The sequence below is a fragment of the Drosophila sulfurigaster genome, chromosome 2L, assembly GCF_023558435.1.
Source record: "Drosophila sulfurigaster albostrigata strain 15112-1811.04 chromosome 2L, ASM2355843v2, whole genome shotgun sequence".
Lineage (NCBI taxonomy): Eukaryota > Metazoa > Arthropoda > Insecta > Diptera > Drosophilidae > Drosophila > Drosophila sulfurigaster.
This window is the reverse complement of record NC_084881.1, coordinates 29,639,603-29,654,757: the sequence shown is the minus strand read 5'-3', so window position 1 is coordinate 29,654,757 and position 15,155 is coordinate 29,639,603. Positions and strand designations below refer to the sequence as shown.

Below are 15,155 nucleotides of genomic sequence, written 5' to 3'. Positions count from 1 at the left end.
GTAATATTAATATTACAGATAGGCAAAACATACTTTATATTAGTTTTGCCTATCTAACGCAGCGTTACAGTTCAGTCGAATTTTGCACTCGGAGTTGAAGCATTTGAAAAAATGGTGCTTAAAATAATTACCATAATTTTCGTTTTGAATTTATTCAGTTCGATAGCAAAAAGTGTTCAAAATACGCAGTTCAATGAGACTAAGGAAATTATAGAACTGAACGAAAAGTTTGAGATATTAAGGTACTGTATTACAATGTATGAAAATTGTATGATAAAAATATCTTGTCTTAGATTGGAGAATGCAAGTTTGTGGAATAGGATTGATGAACTCACTAAAAAACTTCATCAATCCGATGATGGAACATTATACGCACGCTGTGCTGAAGCAACTACTGATCAAAAAACAGAGATCAATAAAATTAATGGATTTATTGAACTAAAGGCAAAATTTAAGGTATTGAAGTAATGATAATAGTTATTTTGTTTGATAAAAGAAACTTCTTTCAGATTGGAGATTACAAAATAGTGATAGATGAGCACGAAAAAGAGAGAAAGGTGCTTGATGGTGGAAGATTATATCCACGCAACTGTGCTGAGGCAACTGCTGCCTTTAAACACAGCGGAATCTTTGAGTTAAAGATCCCAACCTATGGCAAACTTCCCTTTAAAGTAGCCTGCGATGTGGAGACTAGAGGCGGGAATTGGACGATCATTTTACGGCGAATGGATGGAACTGTGAATTTCACACGCAATTGGATAGAATACAAGAAGGGTTTCGGAGATGTGAGCGGAGAGTTCTTTCTGGGTCTAGATAATATCCATGCCATGACTACAGATCAGAGGCAGGAGCTAATGGTAATCGTCGAGGACTTTAAGGGAGATGTCCGCTATGAGTTATATTCAGAGTTTGCAATTGGTAGCGAGTTGGATGCATATAACTTGCATACCCTGGGAGAAGCAACTGGAACTGCTGGAGATTCTCTTAGACAACATCACAATCATAAATTTAGTACTTTCGATCGGGATAATGATGACGACTCAAGGAATTGTGCCCAATTATTTACAGGAGCTTGGTGGCACGTAGGATGTCATCATAGGTAATCTAAAGCTCAATTCTATTTGCAATTTGGTCTCTAAATAATGCGATTTTTTGCAGTCAATTGACGGGTACATATAATAATACGAGAGGCGGCATGGGCGTGAATTGGATTCATTTCCGTGGTCATGTCTATTCGTTAAAGCGTGCTCTGATGATGATAAGACCCAAAGAGTAACTCGGTAAACACATTTTGTTTAAAGTACTACAAAATATACTGACAACTAAATATATATTTTATACTAAATATATCCATAATGCATATTTTCAATGTATTCAGTTTAAAGAAAATAAAAACATAATCTGAGCTTCTAAGGCCTAAAAAGTAATTCTCTGAAATGCGGAAGTTAATGAATACTGATAACTAAACACATATTTTATACTATATAGACACATTATACATATTATAATAAAGTTTGCTCGCCAAATTCAAAAAAGTTTTGCATGAAGCTGGAGTCACAACTTTTGTATCAATATATCCAAAGGTATTTCGTACATCGTTTTTATTGCAAATGGGAAGCAGGTATCTCAACTTTCTTAGCTTTCTTTTTTTTAATACTACAGAATATACTGACACTAACCACATATTTTATACTATATTTTTCCATTACACATATTTTAAAAAAAAGTGGTCATTAAATTTAAATAGTGTTGGTCAATTTAAAGAAAATAAAACATAATCTGAGCTTCCTTCAATGTATGTGTTGAAGATGATGTTAAATTTCGATGCTCATCATCATCCATGCACACACAAGCAGACAAGTATACGCACACCTCATGTGTGTGCACATTCAATTTGTTCATTTAAAATAGCTCAGGTCGAGGTTCCATCAATCAAAATGTTTCCTTCCATCTCCCTTTCTCTCTTTTTTCGCTCTCGCTCTTCAGACAACAGACGCCTTTGGCAATGCCGCCCACGTGTTTCAGCGCAAACAATTTGTTGTAAGTGTATCAATTGATGCGCCCTCGCCTGCGGATGTGTGTGTACGAGTGTGCGAGTGTGTGTGTGTGCGAGTACGTCACATAATCAAAAGCACAAATACTAAAACAAGCACTCAAACTGTCAAAGCAATGATTGATAGTGTTGACATTCGCTTTTTGGCTTCAAAACGCCAAGCAGCAACAGCAGCAGCAGCAGCAGACTTTTTGTGCATTGAATTCTATTAATGGGACGCGTTTGTCGATGGCACCCACAACTCGCTTTTCCCTTTCCACACACTCCTCCACACCTTTCCCTCTACACACATATGTGCGTGTTTGTGTGTGTGAATGATGAATTGCATTGCATGTGTTTATAGTGCTCGAGTATCGAGGTCGAGCGAAAATTGTATTTATTGCAAATTTGCCAAGCGAGTTGAAAGGTCACTCTCAATTTAATCGCTGCGCTTAAGCTCAAACAAAGTTCTAATTAAAACATTGCACGCAAATTAATAGACGACGCAAATTACATTTCTATATTTTTTTTAGCAAACTGTGTACATAATTATGGGATTTCCACTCATCAATCCCAGCATATCAATTATTTGACCTGTCACTTTATATTTTATATACTACGTTATTAATTTCTTTATTAATTTTAAATGTATACTACAATTATAATATATATAATATATTATAAAATATATATTATTTTATATATTACACATATTCAATCCCAATTAATCTTATCAAATTGAATTTTAAATATTTTTAAAGTAAAATTTTCACAACTCTCTGTTAACTTAAGATTTTCGGCATACTTCCTTAGGGATTAAATACTCTATATATTTAATTTATATACCTATTACATATATGTGTATAGTTATAAATTTTAATTGTATCTAGCAAAGAACATCAATTTCCATGTATCTTTGCAAGTTTTCTTTTATAAGTTTACTTTATTTTTGAAAATTTCACAACGCTCTGTTAAGTTAACATTTTCGAGTTACCCCGTTAACGGTTAGCAGCGACTCTGTGCTAACGGTTAACAGTATAACAGTTTGCTTGGCTCATGTTAGCAGTAGACGCCAAACTGTTATTGCCTTAACATTGTTATGTTAGTTAAGGCTATGTTACGTAGCTGCAGTATTAACTTAGCACTATTATTTGATAGACATGAATGAAATTTCGGAAGCAATAATATAGCCAAAATATATAAAATGCATAATTATGTAATTGGCCTTATGAAATGAAAACAATGTTGCTGCCACTCGCTGTTGCTAAGAAAGTAACAATTTTGTCGCTAACATTTCGAGATATGAAACCATAAAACAAGAGGCGACAACACAGCGGGGGACGCTAAAACTCTATGGGGAACAATATGCCAAATTTGATGGGTGGGATTATATGTGCAAGGGGTGAAGAAGAAGAAGAAGTGCTGCGAGCAATGTGTGTGTTGGCTTTTATGTGTGTGCGTGTGTGTGTGGATGAAGCTTGCGGTTAAATGAGACGCTCGCAGGATGCGATGTCGGATGGGATGGCATGATGATGATAGTGGTGGATGGGTAGAGGGTGGAGGGTAGAGGGTGGATGCGTTGACGACTCGCCTCGGCAATCTGCAGAGGAGTTTCATTTCGCTACGCTTTTTGTTTGCGGCTTGGCACAGTGCGGAATTTAATAACGCGCTGATGCATGCAAAATAACGCATAAAAGCGTAAAAATGCACACGCAAAAAAAAGGGGCAAACAAATTACAACACCCCACAGATAAAATAACAACAACAGCAACAACAACACGGTCAGAAACAGAATGCGGCGGCAACTGAGAAGGCAACTTCAGTAGCTGCAGTAAAACAATTTTCGCAGTCAATTTTCCTTTATGAGCGGAAAATATTTCACAGTGGAAAATATTACATGAATATTGGCAGCCATCCGCCATCAGGCATCAGCCATAGACCGCTTCAGCTCCCTCAACACAACATTCGTTGAGAGAAAACTTGCACAAAATATGCTGGAAAAAACTGATGCGAGTATTAAAACTTACTTTAAAAAATCATATTTATATGCCATAAAATACATTATATAGTCTAAATATAGAAAAAACTAATTAATCTACTTCAAGTAGATGTTTGAAATTTTTGTATAGTTTAAACTAGGCTTCTATCTAACTTAGACAACTTCTAAATGTCTTAAATTTACATCGAAATATCGCCATATGACAATATTAACTGTCCTCCTTAACAAGCAATGCCAAATGCACAACATAAATAGGAATATGCACTTATTTTATAGCATGTTGCACTCCCTTAGCTTATTTCCCTTTTTAACGTACTTTCAATCGGTATTAAAAAGACAAAAGCTAAAGTCAAAAACAAAAACGAACACGAAAATGAAACTGAGACTGAAGCAGAAGCAGAACCAGAAGCTGAGGCGTCGAAGGTAGTCGAAGTAGTCGCATTTGCTGCATAAAGTCAAAGTCATTAAAAAGTAATGTCATCTCGTCAACGCACCCAAGCCACGCCCATCTACAATTGCCCCAAGGCGAGAAGGCAAGGGTAAAGGGTATGCCAACTCCTTCAGTGCCAGGCGCTCCATTAATGATGGATGAATACTCGACTCGAGTCGAGTCGTGTCTTGAGTCTCGCCTAGAGATGGTCAAATGAAATTTAGAAACCAATGGAAAACACTTTAGTTGTCCTTCGTGAGCAGTGTGAATTGTTCTTTGTCGTGTCGTGTCGTGTCACGCTACGTGTCCATCTCTAGTGATGGATAAATACTCGCGTCAGGTCGTGTCTGAATTCTCGCCTAGAGATGGTCAAGGTTGGTTCAAATAAAATTTAGAAACCAACGGAAAACATCTTAATTCACCTCGTGAGCAATCTGTATTGTTCTTCGTCGAGTCGTGTCACGCCACAAGTTCATCTCTAGTGCAGGAAGGTCTCTCAGTCTAGACGACTGTCGACTGTCGGCTGTTGCGCACCGAAAAATGATTTGATGAAAACATTTGAAATTTTTATCGGGTGCAAATTTATGCAGAACTGTTGATGTCATCGCTGCCGCCACAGGAAAAATGATGACGATGCGAGTGACGTTGAAATATGAAGCAACATTACCTTCCCATCCCCCCTTCCCCTCAACAGTCAAAGTCAAAGTCAGAGTCGGAAGGAGCTCCTTTCCAGCTGAAACTAGGGACTACAATGATTGGCTTTTTCTGTACTTCTGTTGTGGGTGGGACTTTAGCCAACGAAGCGCGTCTGTTAACTGTGCTTGGCAGTCGCCGATAAGAACTTTTTCTTGTGCGTTCATTTCTTTTGTTGTTGTTGTTGCTGTTTTTGTTTTTTTTTATGGCGAGCGCCTTAATTTTTATTAACATTAGAAGTGCACCTAAAAATTTGTAATAAATGACTTTGAAATTGATTGGAAGCTCACGATTTTTATATGCTCCATAAAGTCGCTTACACTCGAGTGGGCATAAACAGACGAACAGACGAACGATAAAGAACAGTCGACAATACTCTCTCATAACTATTTCACATACGCAAAAGAGAGATAATCAAAATGTTTATTGATGATTTGATTTAGTGCATTATTTGCTGTCAAAGTAATTGGTTATTTATGGCCCCATCAATGATTAAACATATTATTTAATAATAGTTTGTTTAACATTTTATTACGCTGCGCATTTTTAATCGCTTTCAGCTTTTGTAAAATTTGTTATGTGTTGTCCCTCGTCTCATAACATTTTGTGCTCTGCTCCGTAGATAAACCCAGAAGATGAACTCCACTTTTTATTGATCATTTCGCAGTGGCAGACCTTTTGCTTTTATGGCGCGTGTTATTTCATAAACTTTGAGCAAATTGCACGAAACTTTTTTTGTGGATTTAACATGACAGTTACACTCCCTCGCATAGAGCATTGCGTACCTCAAACCATTTACCATCTACCTTCTATGACTACTATGTATGGCTATTATAAAAGTTTGCTCTTTTTTTATGCGTCTCGTCTCCCCATGGGTGCTGCTCTGAATGTGGCTTCAAGTTTCTGCTTCTCTTTTTATACCTGCTACCTTTTGGGATAGAAGGGTATCATAAAATTGTGAAAATGTATGTAAAAGGCCGGAGGAGAATGTATATATACTCTTGATCAGTGTCAACAGCCAAGGATATAGCTATGTCAGTCTGTCGGTTTGTCTGTCTGTTCGTCCGTCTGTATGAACATCTAGATCTGAGAGACTATAAGAGACAATCTGGTATATTTTGCACTTATGGTATATTTTAAATCTATATTAGTATTTTTAGTATTTGTGAAGTATATATTTTAGTATATTTTAAGCAAAAATAGCGCATATTCCAAATATAACCTGTGGTATTTTTTTATTTTGCTGTATATTAATGTGGCATAGTTTTGGGAATAATACCGAACTGTTTTGTCTTTTAGCAATATACCAAAAAAACATTGTTTTTGGTATGTTTTATTATTTTTGCGGTATATTAATGCGGTCTAGTTTTAGGAATAATATCGCAATGTTATACTTTTATTCAAAAGGCATACCGCGTATCTAACAGTCGAGCAAACTCGACTGCAACTTTCTTACACGTTTTTTTTATTGCCCAACGCTGTTTGACGTGGACGGACGTCCAGCTCGCAATGTGGTTGGGCGGTTCAGTGGTTCAATTTTCCGTTACCGCTGCCGTTGCTGCTGCTCCCACAGGTGACGATGGCCTCATTTATGAACAAACAGCAAAATGTTGTCAACATTTCGAAATTTATTTGTTCAATATACTTATAAACGCACACAGACGATGAGCATATGTCGACTGTAACTCTCTTTTCCTCTGCCTTCCCTTCACACACACTCTCTCACTCACTCTCTCTCTCTTAGTGTGTGTGCGTGTGTTATTAAATTAAACACAGAGCTGCCATCAGCGCTGAGCCAAAAGCATTCATTAGCCACGTTTACTGCACCCGTGGCGACCTCCATTTTGCCTGATGAGTTTTTCCTGTTGTTGCTGCTTTGTTTTTTTTGTCCTCCATGTTCAACGTTGTTCTGCAAGCAAAACTTTCTTGTTGTGTTTGTATTTGCTTTTTGTTCCATTCAACGCGTGTGTGTGTATTTGATTACCCAGCTGGATTTGCCTTTTTAAAATGATTGTCACCTTCCATCACATCTCAAAACTTTGCCAGTATTTCAGCTGAACAGGAGATTTTTCTATTGGGTTGGCAGGTACTTTGACATGACTTTTATTCGGGGTAACATATAAGTTTAGTATTCATCTTTTTGTTTTTAATGTTGAAATTAATATCAATTTTGTATATTACTCTTAAACACATTTATTTGTGTTTTAGTAAAATTTTAATTAACATTACTTTTACCTTGCTTCCTTTTCTGCTGCGGTGAAGCTCACATTTCAGGCATGACTTTTAGTAAGGTAGGAGTTTAGTAATCATTTTTCAATTTTTAATATATAAATGAACATAATTTTCAATAACTATTTGCTTAGTTTATTTCTCATTAAATTTACTTTTAAGTTGCTTCCTTTTCCACTGCGAAGCACTACACATTTCAGTCACGCGTTGTCATCTACTCAGTTCCCACTGGGTGACTGAGATCCGCATTTTTTGATTACTTTGTCTATTTGCTGTGGCGGCTGCTGTCATTTCGTGACTGTGGCACGTCATGTTAGTGTGTGTGAGAGAGTGTGCTGCATGTTGATGCCGCTGCTGATGCTATTTGATGCTGCTTTGGTGTTTTCGTGTTTTTTTGGTGTGATGTTACATTTGGATACTCGTATTTGTTCTAAAGTGTCCCGAGTACGTGAGTTCCTAGTTCCTTGCGTCGCATATCGCATATAGAAATGATTATTGCGCGTCATTTCGGCAAATGGCCTAGGCCTGACTTTGGCCCCAGAAGCCATCAGCAGTTAGAAATGTTATACAGAAATATTAACGGTCTACAGAGTTCAGTTTTGTGCTGCAGTTAAATGCGATTTGACCTGCGTTTTTCGGGTGGTAGGGTGGACGACAGTTACACGCCCAACGCATTAATTCTAATTAACTTTTTGCGGTTCGTTCGCTCATCAACCCAAAAAAGGGACCACAACCTGAGCCTGGACCGCGAGTCAGAGTCGGAGTCGCAGTTGTTGCCATTTTGCCATTTGTCGGTTTATGAGCACTCGGCCCAGCCCCAAATGGGGCCCAAACAAATGAAGTGCAGGCAATAAAAAGCGACAAAGGCAAATGGCAAAACGTCGTCCTAGTCGTCCTTGTACGCATTCCTCTCTCTCTCTCTCTCGTTCTCATCTCTCTGACTCTGACTGCGTTTCGTGCGTTTAGCCATGGAAATAGAAATGAAAATTTATGCGTGCCGGCTTGCCAGGCAAACGCCGCGTCGCGTTCGTGTGATTAAAGCACCTGCGCCGACAGCTGCCAACCTCAAACCAACTCCTGAAGCTGAAGCTGAAACTGGACCTGGTCCTTCGTTCAGGGCTCGCAATTGTCTGTTTGTCGTGGCTGCCAGGTGATCATAGCTTTTCATTTTACGCCGCCTAATGAAACGTCATGTTATTTATGGCCCAGTTGCGTCCTAATGCAAAGCCATTTCTTTCCATCTACCTCCGCAACTAGGCCAGGTCTCAACGACCGCAATATCACGCTACAGAATACGCTCCGCAAATTGCCAAGTTCAAATAGTTTCCAAAGACTTTAGATTGGATTCTTATTTCCTAATAGCAAAACTCTATCTACAAGCAAGATCCCTTGAGTAAAAGATTGGATTCCTATTTCTAAATGAAAGCTACTTCTTTAGTAAGCCGCTATTAACAATCAAAATCCTACAAATCAATCTTTTATTCAGAAACAAGTCGGGAATAGTTGAAAATATAAATTGTTTACTTGAAATTTATTGAGTACATGATTGAAAATCTCGATACATAATGCAATTGAATTCAATTTGCACTAGCAAGACTATCAATTTGAAATTTGCAGCGGTTCAGTGGTTCAGCGGTGCATAAATAACCCAATTGGCATTGCTGCTAGCTGGGCACATAATTCATTCAGAGAAGAAGCAAGAAAGAGCGGGCACAAACTAAAACAGTCGATGGGAAATATCTAAAGCAATTGACAATTTGACATGCATTAAGCTGCTCAATTTGTCTCCACAATCGGGACTTTGCCCATGCTCCTCCCTTAGGAGTTGTCCAGATATATTGCTCACTTGTCACTTCAATGGATGCGTCGTGCTTTCAAAGGTTTCCCAAGGTTTTCCCATACTCGTATTCTGTGTGCTTTATTTTTCTATGGACAAGCTTCAACCCTAAACGTGTTTGGCATTGATAATTTTAGAGGCGTGACGCGCTGTTTGACCGAGAGCCGGACTCGTTGGCTGAAATGACTTTCGGCGTGGAGAGTGTGGCCAGGGGAAAGGGAGAAGGGGGGGGCTGCGGACCATTAAAAATGCTAATGTGTCTATTGAATGCGAATTTTATGCAAATGACAAGGTTAAAAGCAAAAATAAGAGCTACGTCGCTACGCGCTGGTAATGCGATAAAAAATTTGACACATCATCACTTTTCAATAAAATCAACAAATTTTATTTAAGTCACCCGACGGATGCGCCTCGCTTGCCCTCCCTACTACCCTTGCCCCTTCACCCCTCTCGTCTAGTAAACTTTTTTCATCTGTGTGCGAGCCACACAAAAAGAGCGCTCGGAAGGACGTTGAATGGAGGCAACAGGACAGTCGAGAACAGACTAGGCCACGACCGGGCTGAAAGTAATGCCATTTTCTATGGGGCGTGGAGAAAAGCGACTCGATTACCCATGGGTGAAGGAAAAGCTTATCCATTTTGGCCATACGTTTTTGTCTTCGTCTCTGTCTGTATGTGTGTGTGTGTGTTCGCTTTGTTTTTCTTTGTTTGGCTTTGCTTTTCATTCGGCTTTCCGCCTTTTGTCGAATGGCTTTTATTGTTGGTCCAACAAAAACGGAAGTCGCCAGCCGAGGCTTTTCACTTTTCCAATGAAAATACTTTGCATTTTGAAAATGCGAAATCCGGTTATGTTACTAATTTCTCCATCTCCCATCCTCTCCCCCTCTTCTAAGCTTCTCTCGCAGTAGTCCACATCAATTGCAGAAAATGTAGTTCTCAACTTGCAATGGTAACTCAAATGTCACTCGTCATTGATTGATGGCATTGACAATTGCGCCGCCGTCACCGCCCACGCAACAGCAACATCAAAACCAACGAATCGAATCGAATCATTCGGCCTTCTGCAACTCTCCTCTCTGCCCCACTCTCTCCCCTTTTTCCAAGAGTAGTCAGTCAGTCGGGAGTAGCTTTTGCTCTGCCTACACTCGTATCATGTCAAGCGTTGCGTTTTCCGCTGTCAATCCGAGATACATTTGTCTGGCAGCGGCAGCTCAATTAGGCGGTTTGAAATCCTCATTGAAACGCTTGCAGCGCACCATCTGCTTGATTGCCTTTAAACATGAACATGCCTGCTACAAAATCCCTATTTTAATCAACTACCAAAAGCTAACTTGATTGTAACCAAAAGAATAAGAAAAGTGTTCAATTCAACAACCGATTAGAAAGTCGACATTTGATAATTTGCCTTAACAACAAAGACTTAGTTAATCAAGACGAAGACAATGTCAGATGTTGGTAATTGAGAAAGTAAAACAAGTAAGAAAACTGCTGTTGAACTGAAATCATTCTCATCATCATCATCATAATCTTAAAAAATACCAAATTAATATACTGCAAAAATACTACAAACATACCAAAGGTTATATTTGGTATATTGTCATAGTACTACATACTAAATATACCATAGAGAGAGATATAGAAGGATGATGGTATTACTCTTATATATATACTATATTGGGTTTATATTGATATAGTACTACATTCAAAATATACCATTAACTATTAAAATATACCTTATAGCAAGTATATCTCTAAGACAAATAATATTCAATATTTATTAACAGACTAACATAGCTGTCAAACAAAAATAGAAAGTGTTTAAATATGATTGAGCTGCTATCTTGATTATTATGCAACATTGTAAATCTACTTGTCAAAGCTTATCAAAAGAACTGCAAGATAAGATTTGCGAAATCATAAACAAATTTGAAATTTAATCTGGAAATAAATAAACTGTCCCCTAAACTGTTTCTCTACTCAGAGGCACATTGATTGCTATCAGTCAAGAGGGACTTGTTCATGGCTTTGTGTTGCCATGATTACAAGAACTGCAAAGCAATTTCGTAGAACTATTAAAACAGACAGCTCTTGAATGGCAAATGACGAATGACGTATTGCAATTGATAAGCGGATCGTAAACGTAAAAGTTTCAATGAATGAATGAATGATTCAATGAGTTCTTTTTATAGTTTCAGTTTCAGTTTCATTCGCAGTGGGCACTCGTCAAATGGTTGTCATAACTGCTGTGTAAATACAATTAACGCCTCATTTGAATGACGGCAGACGAACGGAGGACGAAGAGGAGGAAGAGGAACTCTTGCTGGAAAATGACGACAAAAACAGTTACACGTTTATTTTCATTGCTGAAATGTTTCTGTTTTAATTGCCAAACACTCCGCTGCCGCCCTTCTCTGAAAGCTGAAGCTCTTTCTCGTCACCAGAGTTACCGTGAAGGGTGGAGAGCTCCAATTGAATGAAATTTGTTTTTACTTTTAGCATTTCGTGTAAACATCGCGTGCAATTACGAATATTTTCGTAGTTGCCATGTGCGAGTGTGAGTTTGAGTTTCAGCTCCGGTAAAGTCCACATATTCAAATTTTCCCATCCAAATTGAACAAAACGAACGCTTATCAAAACATTAACAACAACACCAAGAGCAACCGTAATAATAACAGCAAACAAGCACAACTAAAACAATTAAGATTACCAAACAAACCTCGAGACTTGAACTATAGTACTTCAACTCTGCTCACTCTCTTTCTCGTTCAGCAATTTGTGAGCTGTCAACATAAGCAATTGCTTTGACACTCACGCCAGCTCGATTCACCCGGATGCACCCTACAAGGTCTATACTATAACTTTAGTTGATATAAATTATTGTATTGAGTGAATCATAAATGCCACACAGAGATCATTAAAAATCGCATTAATTATCTCTTGTCATTGTGCAAATTAATTATAACTTTGCGGGAAGTAGATTAAATATATTAATACCCGCTACTCAAATGGTAGAAGGGTATTATAACTTTGTGCCTCCATGACGGGAAAAAAACACCTACATACTAGAGGTTTGGCTGACAATATACATAATATACTAAATATGATATTTGGTATATTTTTAATATTTTAGTGGAATAATAATTTGATGTATTTTAATGTGGCCTACACACTAGAGGTTTGGCTGAAAATCGAATATACTAAATATAACCTCTGGTATATTTTTAGTATTTTAGTGGTATATTAATTTGATGTATTTTAATATGGCCTACATACTAAGGGTCTTAGTTGCTTTTGTATGTTTTTAATGGAAATCAATATACCAAATATAGCCTTTGGTATATTTTTAGTATTCTGTGGTACATGTGAAATATTTTGGTATATTTTAAAATGAATACCGCACAGTTTTTCTCTTACTGAAAATGGGTATGGAGTATACTCGACCCTTTCTTCCTTACTTGTTTTATATTGCTGATGAAATTCAGTCTTTATACTGACTAAAATTACTTGAAATTTACTACTTCATTGCTATAAATTCTTTGTACCTAACATAGTTTAATAAGTTTTCAATGCACATAAAACCTTAACATCCCCTTAAAACTTCTTCTCGTTAATCGCCTAAAATCACTTAAAATTTACAGCTCAAATTTTCATTCTACTTCTAGTTCAGTATTATAGTATCTTCCAAGTGATTTTCTTCACTTTTCTCGTCTAGTTCAGTATTATAGTATCTTCCATGTAATATTCTTCACTCTCGTCTGCAACTTCGATTAATTCTGGCAGAGCTATTTCATGCACCAACTTCATTTGCTGTTGCATTTCGTCCTCATTGAAGGTGCAACCAACTTTTGGTTTAAGAATCGGTTGCGAGATCAGCTTAAGACTTCTGCGTTGCAGAAGTTGCCTGCTGAGCAGCTCTAGAGGTGCCTCCAAGTTCCAAGCAGCGCGTGCAGACAGCTCGCAGTAATCAAAGTTGGGCTGTTGTCGATAGCACAACTGCCGCGGCATTCGCTTCAAATCGGCCTTGTTGCCACAGACTATCACTGGCAGCTGCTTGCCACAAATCCGTTCGAACGAGCGCAGCCAACGTGCCACACTCAACGCTGTGCTCTCCACGCTCAGATCGAACATGATGATGGCGCATTTGGCAAAGAAGAAATAGCCATCGTTGAGTCCGCCATGACGCTCATCCCCAGCCACTTCCCAGAGCTCGAGAGCCAAGTCTTGATAGTCGGTCTGCAGCAGCAGCGTATGCACCTGGACACCCTTTGTGAGCTTATGCGTATCCTTGAAATGTCCTGTTGCATGACGTCGCAGGAAGGTCGTCTTACCCACGCCCGAGTCGCCAAGCAGCAGACACTTGTGCGTATCTTGAGAGGACAAACTGGCCTTGAGTTCCATGTGTCGGATTGTAATCGAAAGTACTTTAAAATTAAAATGGAAAACGAAGCCTGCTTCGAAGAGAGAATACGTTAAGTAAATTCAGAAATGAGAATGGTAGAAGCTCAAGATAGTTCCTTGGAAGCGAGTGTATCTCTCTCTGTGTTGTAAGTGTGAATCACGCCGACAATTAAAAAACTCCATACACAAAAATACGAGAGAACGTTGAGACGTCATCAAAAGCGACTTTTGTTTGAGCTCAGAAAAATATGTGACGGCAATTTAATTAAAAACTTATGAATGAGTGAACAAAAAAACTTTTCGCACATCCTTCGACTTGAAGATGTTTTTATCGTTGTTGTTTGCGCAAATGAATTATCCACACACACATACACATATAAAGTTGATGTGTGTGTGTGATCAGCATACGAGAAGTTTGTGAGGGTTTTTATACTACACGCTATAAAAGTAAAAGCACAAAGTTTTTACAGCGTAAAAATATAATTGGAGAAATTTATAAAGTTTTCTTTTTACCCCATTCACAGGGTGTTTTGGTTTAGTTGCGGCTTGTGGAACCCCATGAAAATACTTTATCAAAAATATAAATATTAACAAGTAAGAAAGCTACAGTCAAGAGTACTCAACAAAACAGTGCGATACTAAGTTAAAAATATATCACAAAAATACTAAAATATACCAGAGGCTGACAAAACAGTACGATAATATTCCCAATTTATACCGAAAAAATACTGAAACGTGCCAAATGCTATGATATAAAAGAGAACCAGTACGTTATTAATCCCAAAATATACCGATTAATATACCGGAAAAATACTGAAACATATCAAAGGCTATGTTTCTGGTATATTGATATAAAAGCAAAACAGGACGGTATTATTCCCAAAATGTACCAAAATAATATACCACATAAATACTGAAACATAGCCAGGGCTAACTTCTACATTTTTATCTGATCGCAACCAAACTTTCAGGGATCAAAAAAACTATTGGTATTATTGTATGTTGTTTAGAGAGATACCTATCATTTTAATACAGGTAGATACTTTCAACTATCTCTCCAAATTAAATAGAGTATACGCTCTTCCACACACTCTGTTTCATGTGTTTTTAGTTTGCTGCATTTTGCTAGCTTCAGTTTTTGAGCTTTGGCTGGAAGAAACATTCTTCTGCATGCCGCATGCCATCACGCTAAGATGATTTCGAAAAGAGATAATTAAATACATTACTTGCACAACAGCCAGAGAGCGAGGACTTTTAGAATAATATATTTATTACGTATACCACAAGTGGTGCCCACTCCCTGAACTTCGAGTTGTGACTGAATGGCACTTGGGACCATCTGAAGGACTCTTGGTAGGAGCATTGAGTTTAGTTAATGCTTGGCGAATTCAATTGCCAAATCGATTTGAAAAGGTCAGCTACAACTTTTCAAGTAGTGTGTATGTTTTTTTTTGTGTTTGGCCAGAAGTCAGGAATGCGAATGCATTGTAAATGTATTTTACACACACAAATTTTTGTCTTTTGGTCGCCAGTTGAG

At 37.9% G+C, this 15,155-nt stretch overlaps 2 protein-coding genes and 1 long non-coding RNA gene across 3 annotated transcripts; 1 reads left to right on the top strand and 2 right to left on the bottom strand.

Moving 5' to 3' along the window:
* Window positions 1-69: 69 nt before the first annotated feature.
* On the top strand, window positions 70-1,540 carry LOC133848409 (microfibril-associated glycoprotein 4-like). Its single transcript, XM_062283968.1, has 4 exons — window positions 70-242; window positions 294-456; window positions 510-1,099; window positions 1,159-1,540. Exons 1-4 carry the CDS (start codon window positions 112-114, stop codon window positions 1,274-1,276), a joined length of 1,002 nt encoding a protein of 333 aa, XP_062139952.1. The 5' UTR covers window positions 70-111; the 3' UTR covers window positions 1,277-1,540.
* Window positions 1,541-7,029: 5,489 nt separating this feature from the next.
* Window positions 7,030-7,258, bottom strand: LOC133850522 (uncharacterized). The gene is made up of 2 exons (XR_009895644.1): window positions 7,139-7,258; window positions 7,030-7,075 (listed from the first exon to the last, which is right to left on the bottom strand). It is a non-coding gene; the product is annotated as an uncharacterized LOC133850522 (long non-coding RNA).
* Window positions 7,259-12,928: 5,670 nt separating this feature from the next.
* LOC133848377 (GTP-binding nuclear protein Ran-like) lies at window positions 12,929-13,618 on the bottom strand. The gene has a single exon (XM_062283922.1). The coding sequence runs from the start codon at window positions 13,616-13,618 to the stop codon at window positions 12,929-12,931; it is 690 nt and encodes a 229-aa protein (XP_062139906.1).
* Between the last annotated feature and the right edge of the window lie 1,537 nt (window positions 13,619-15,155).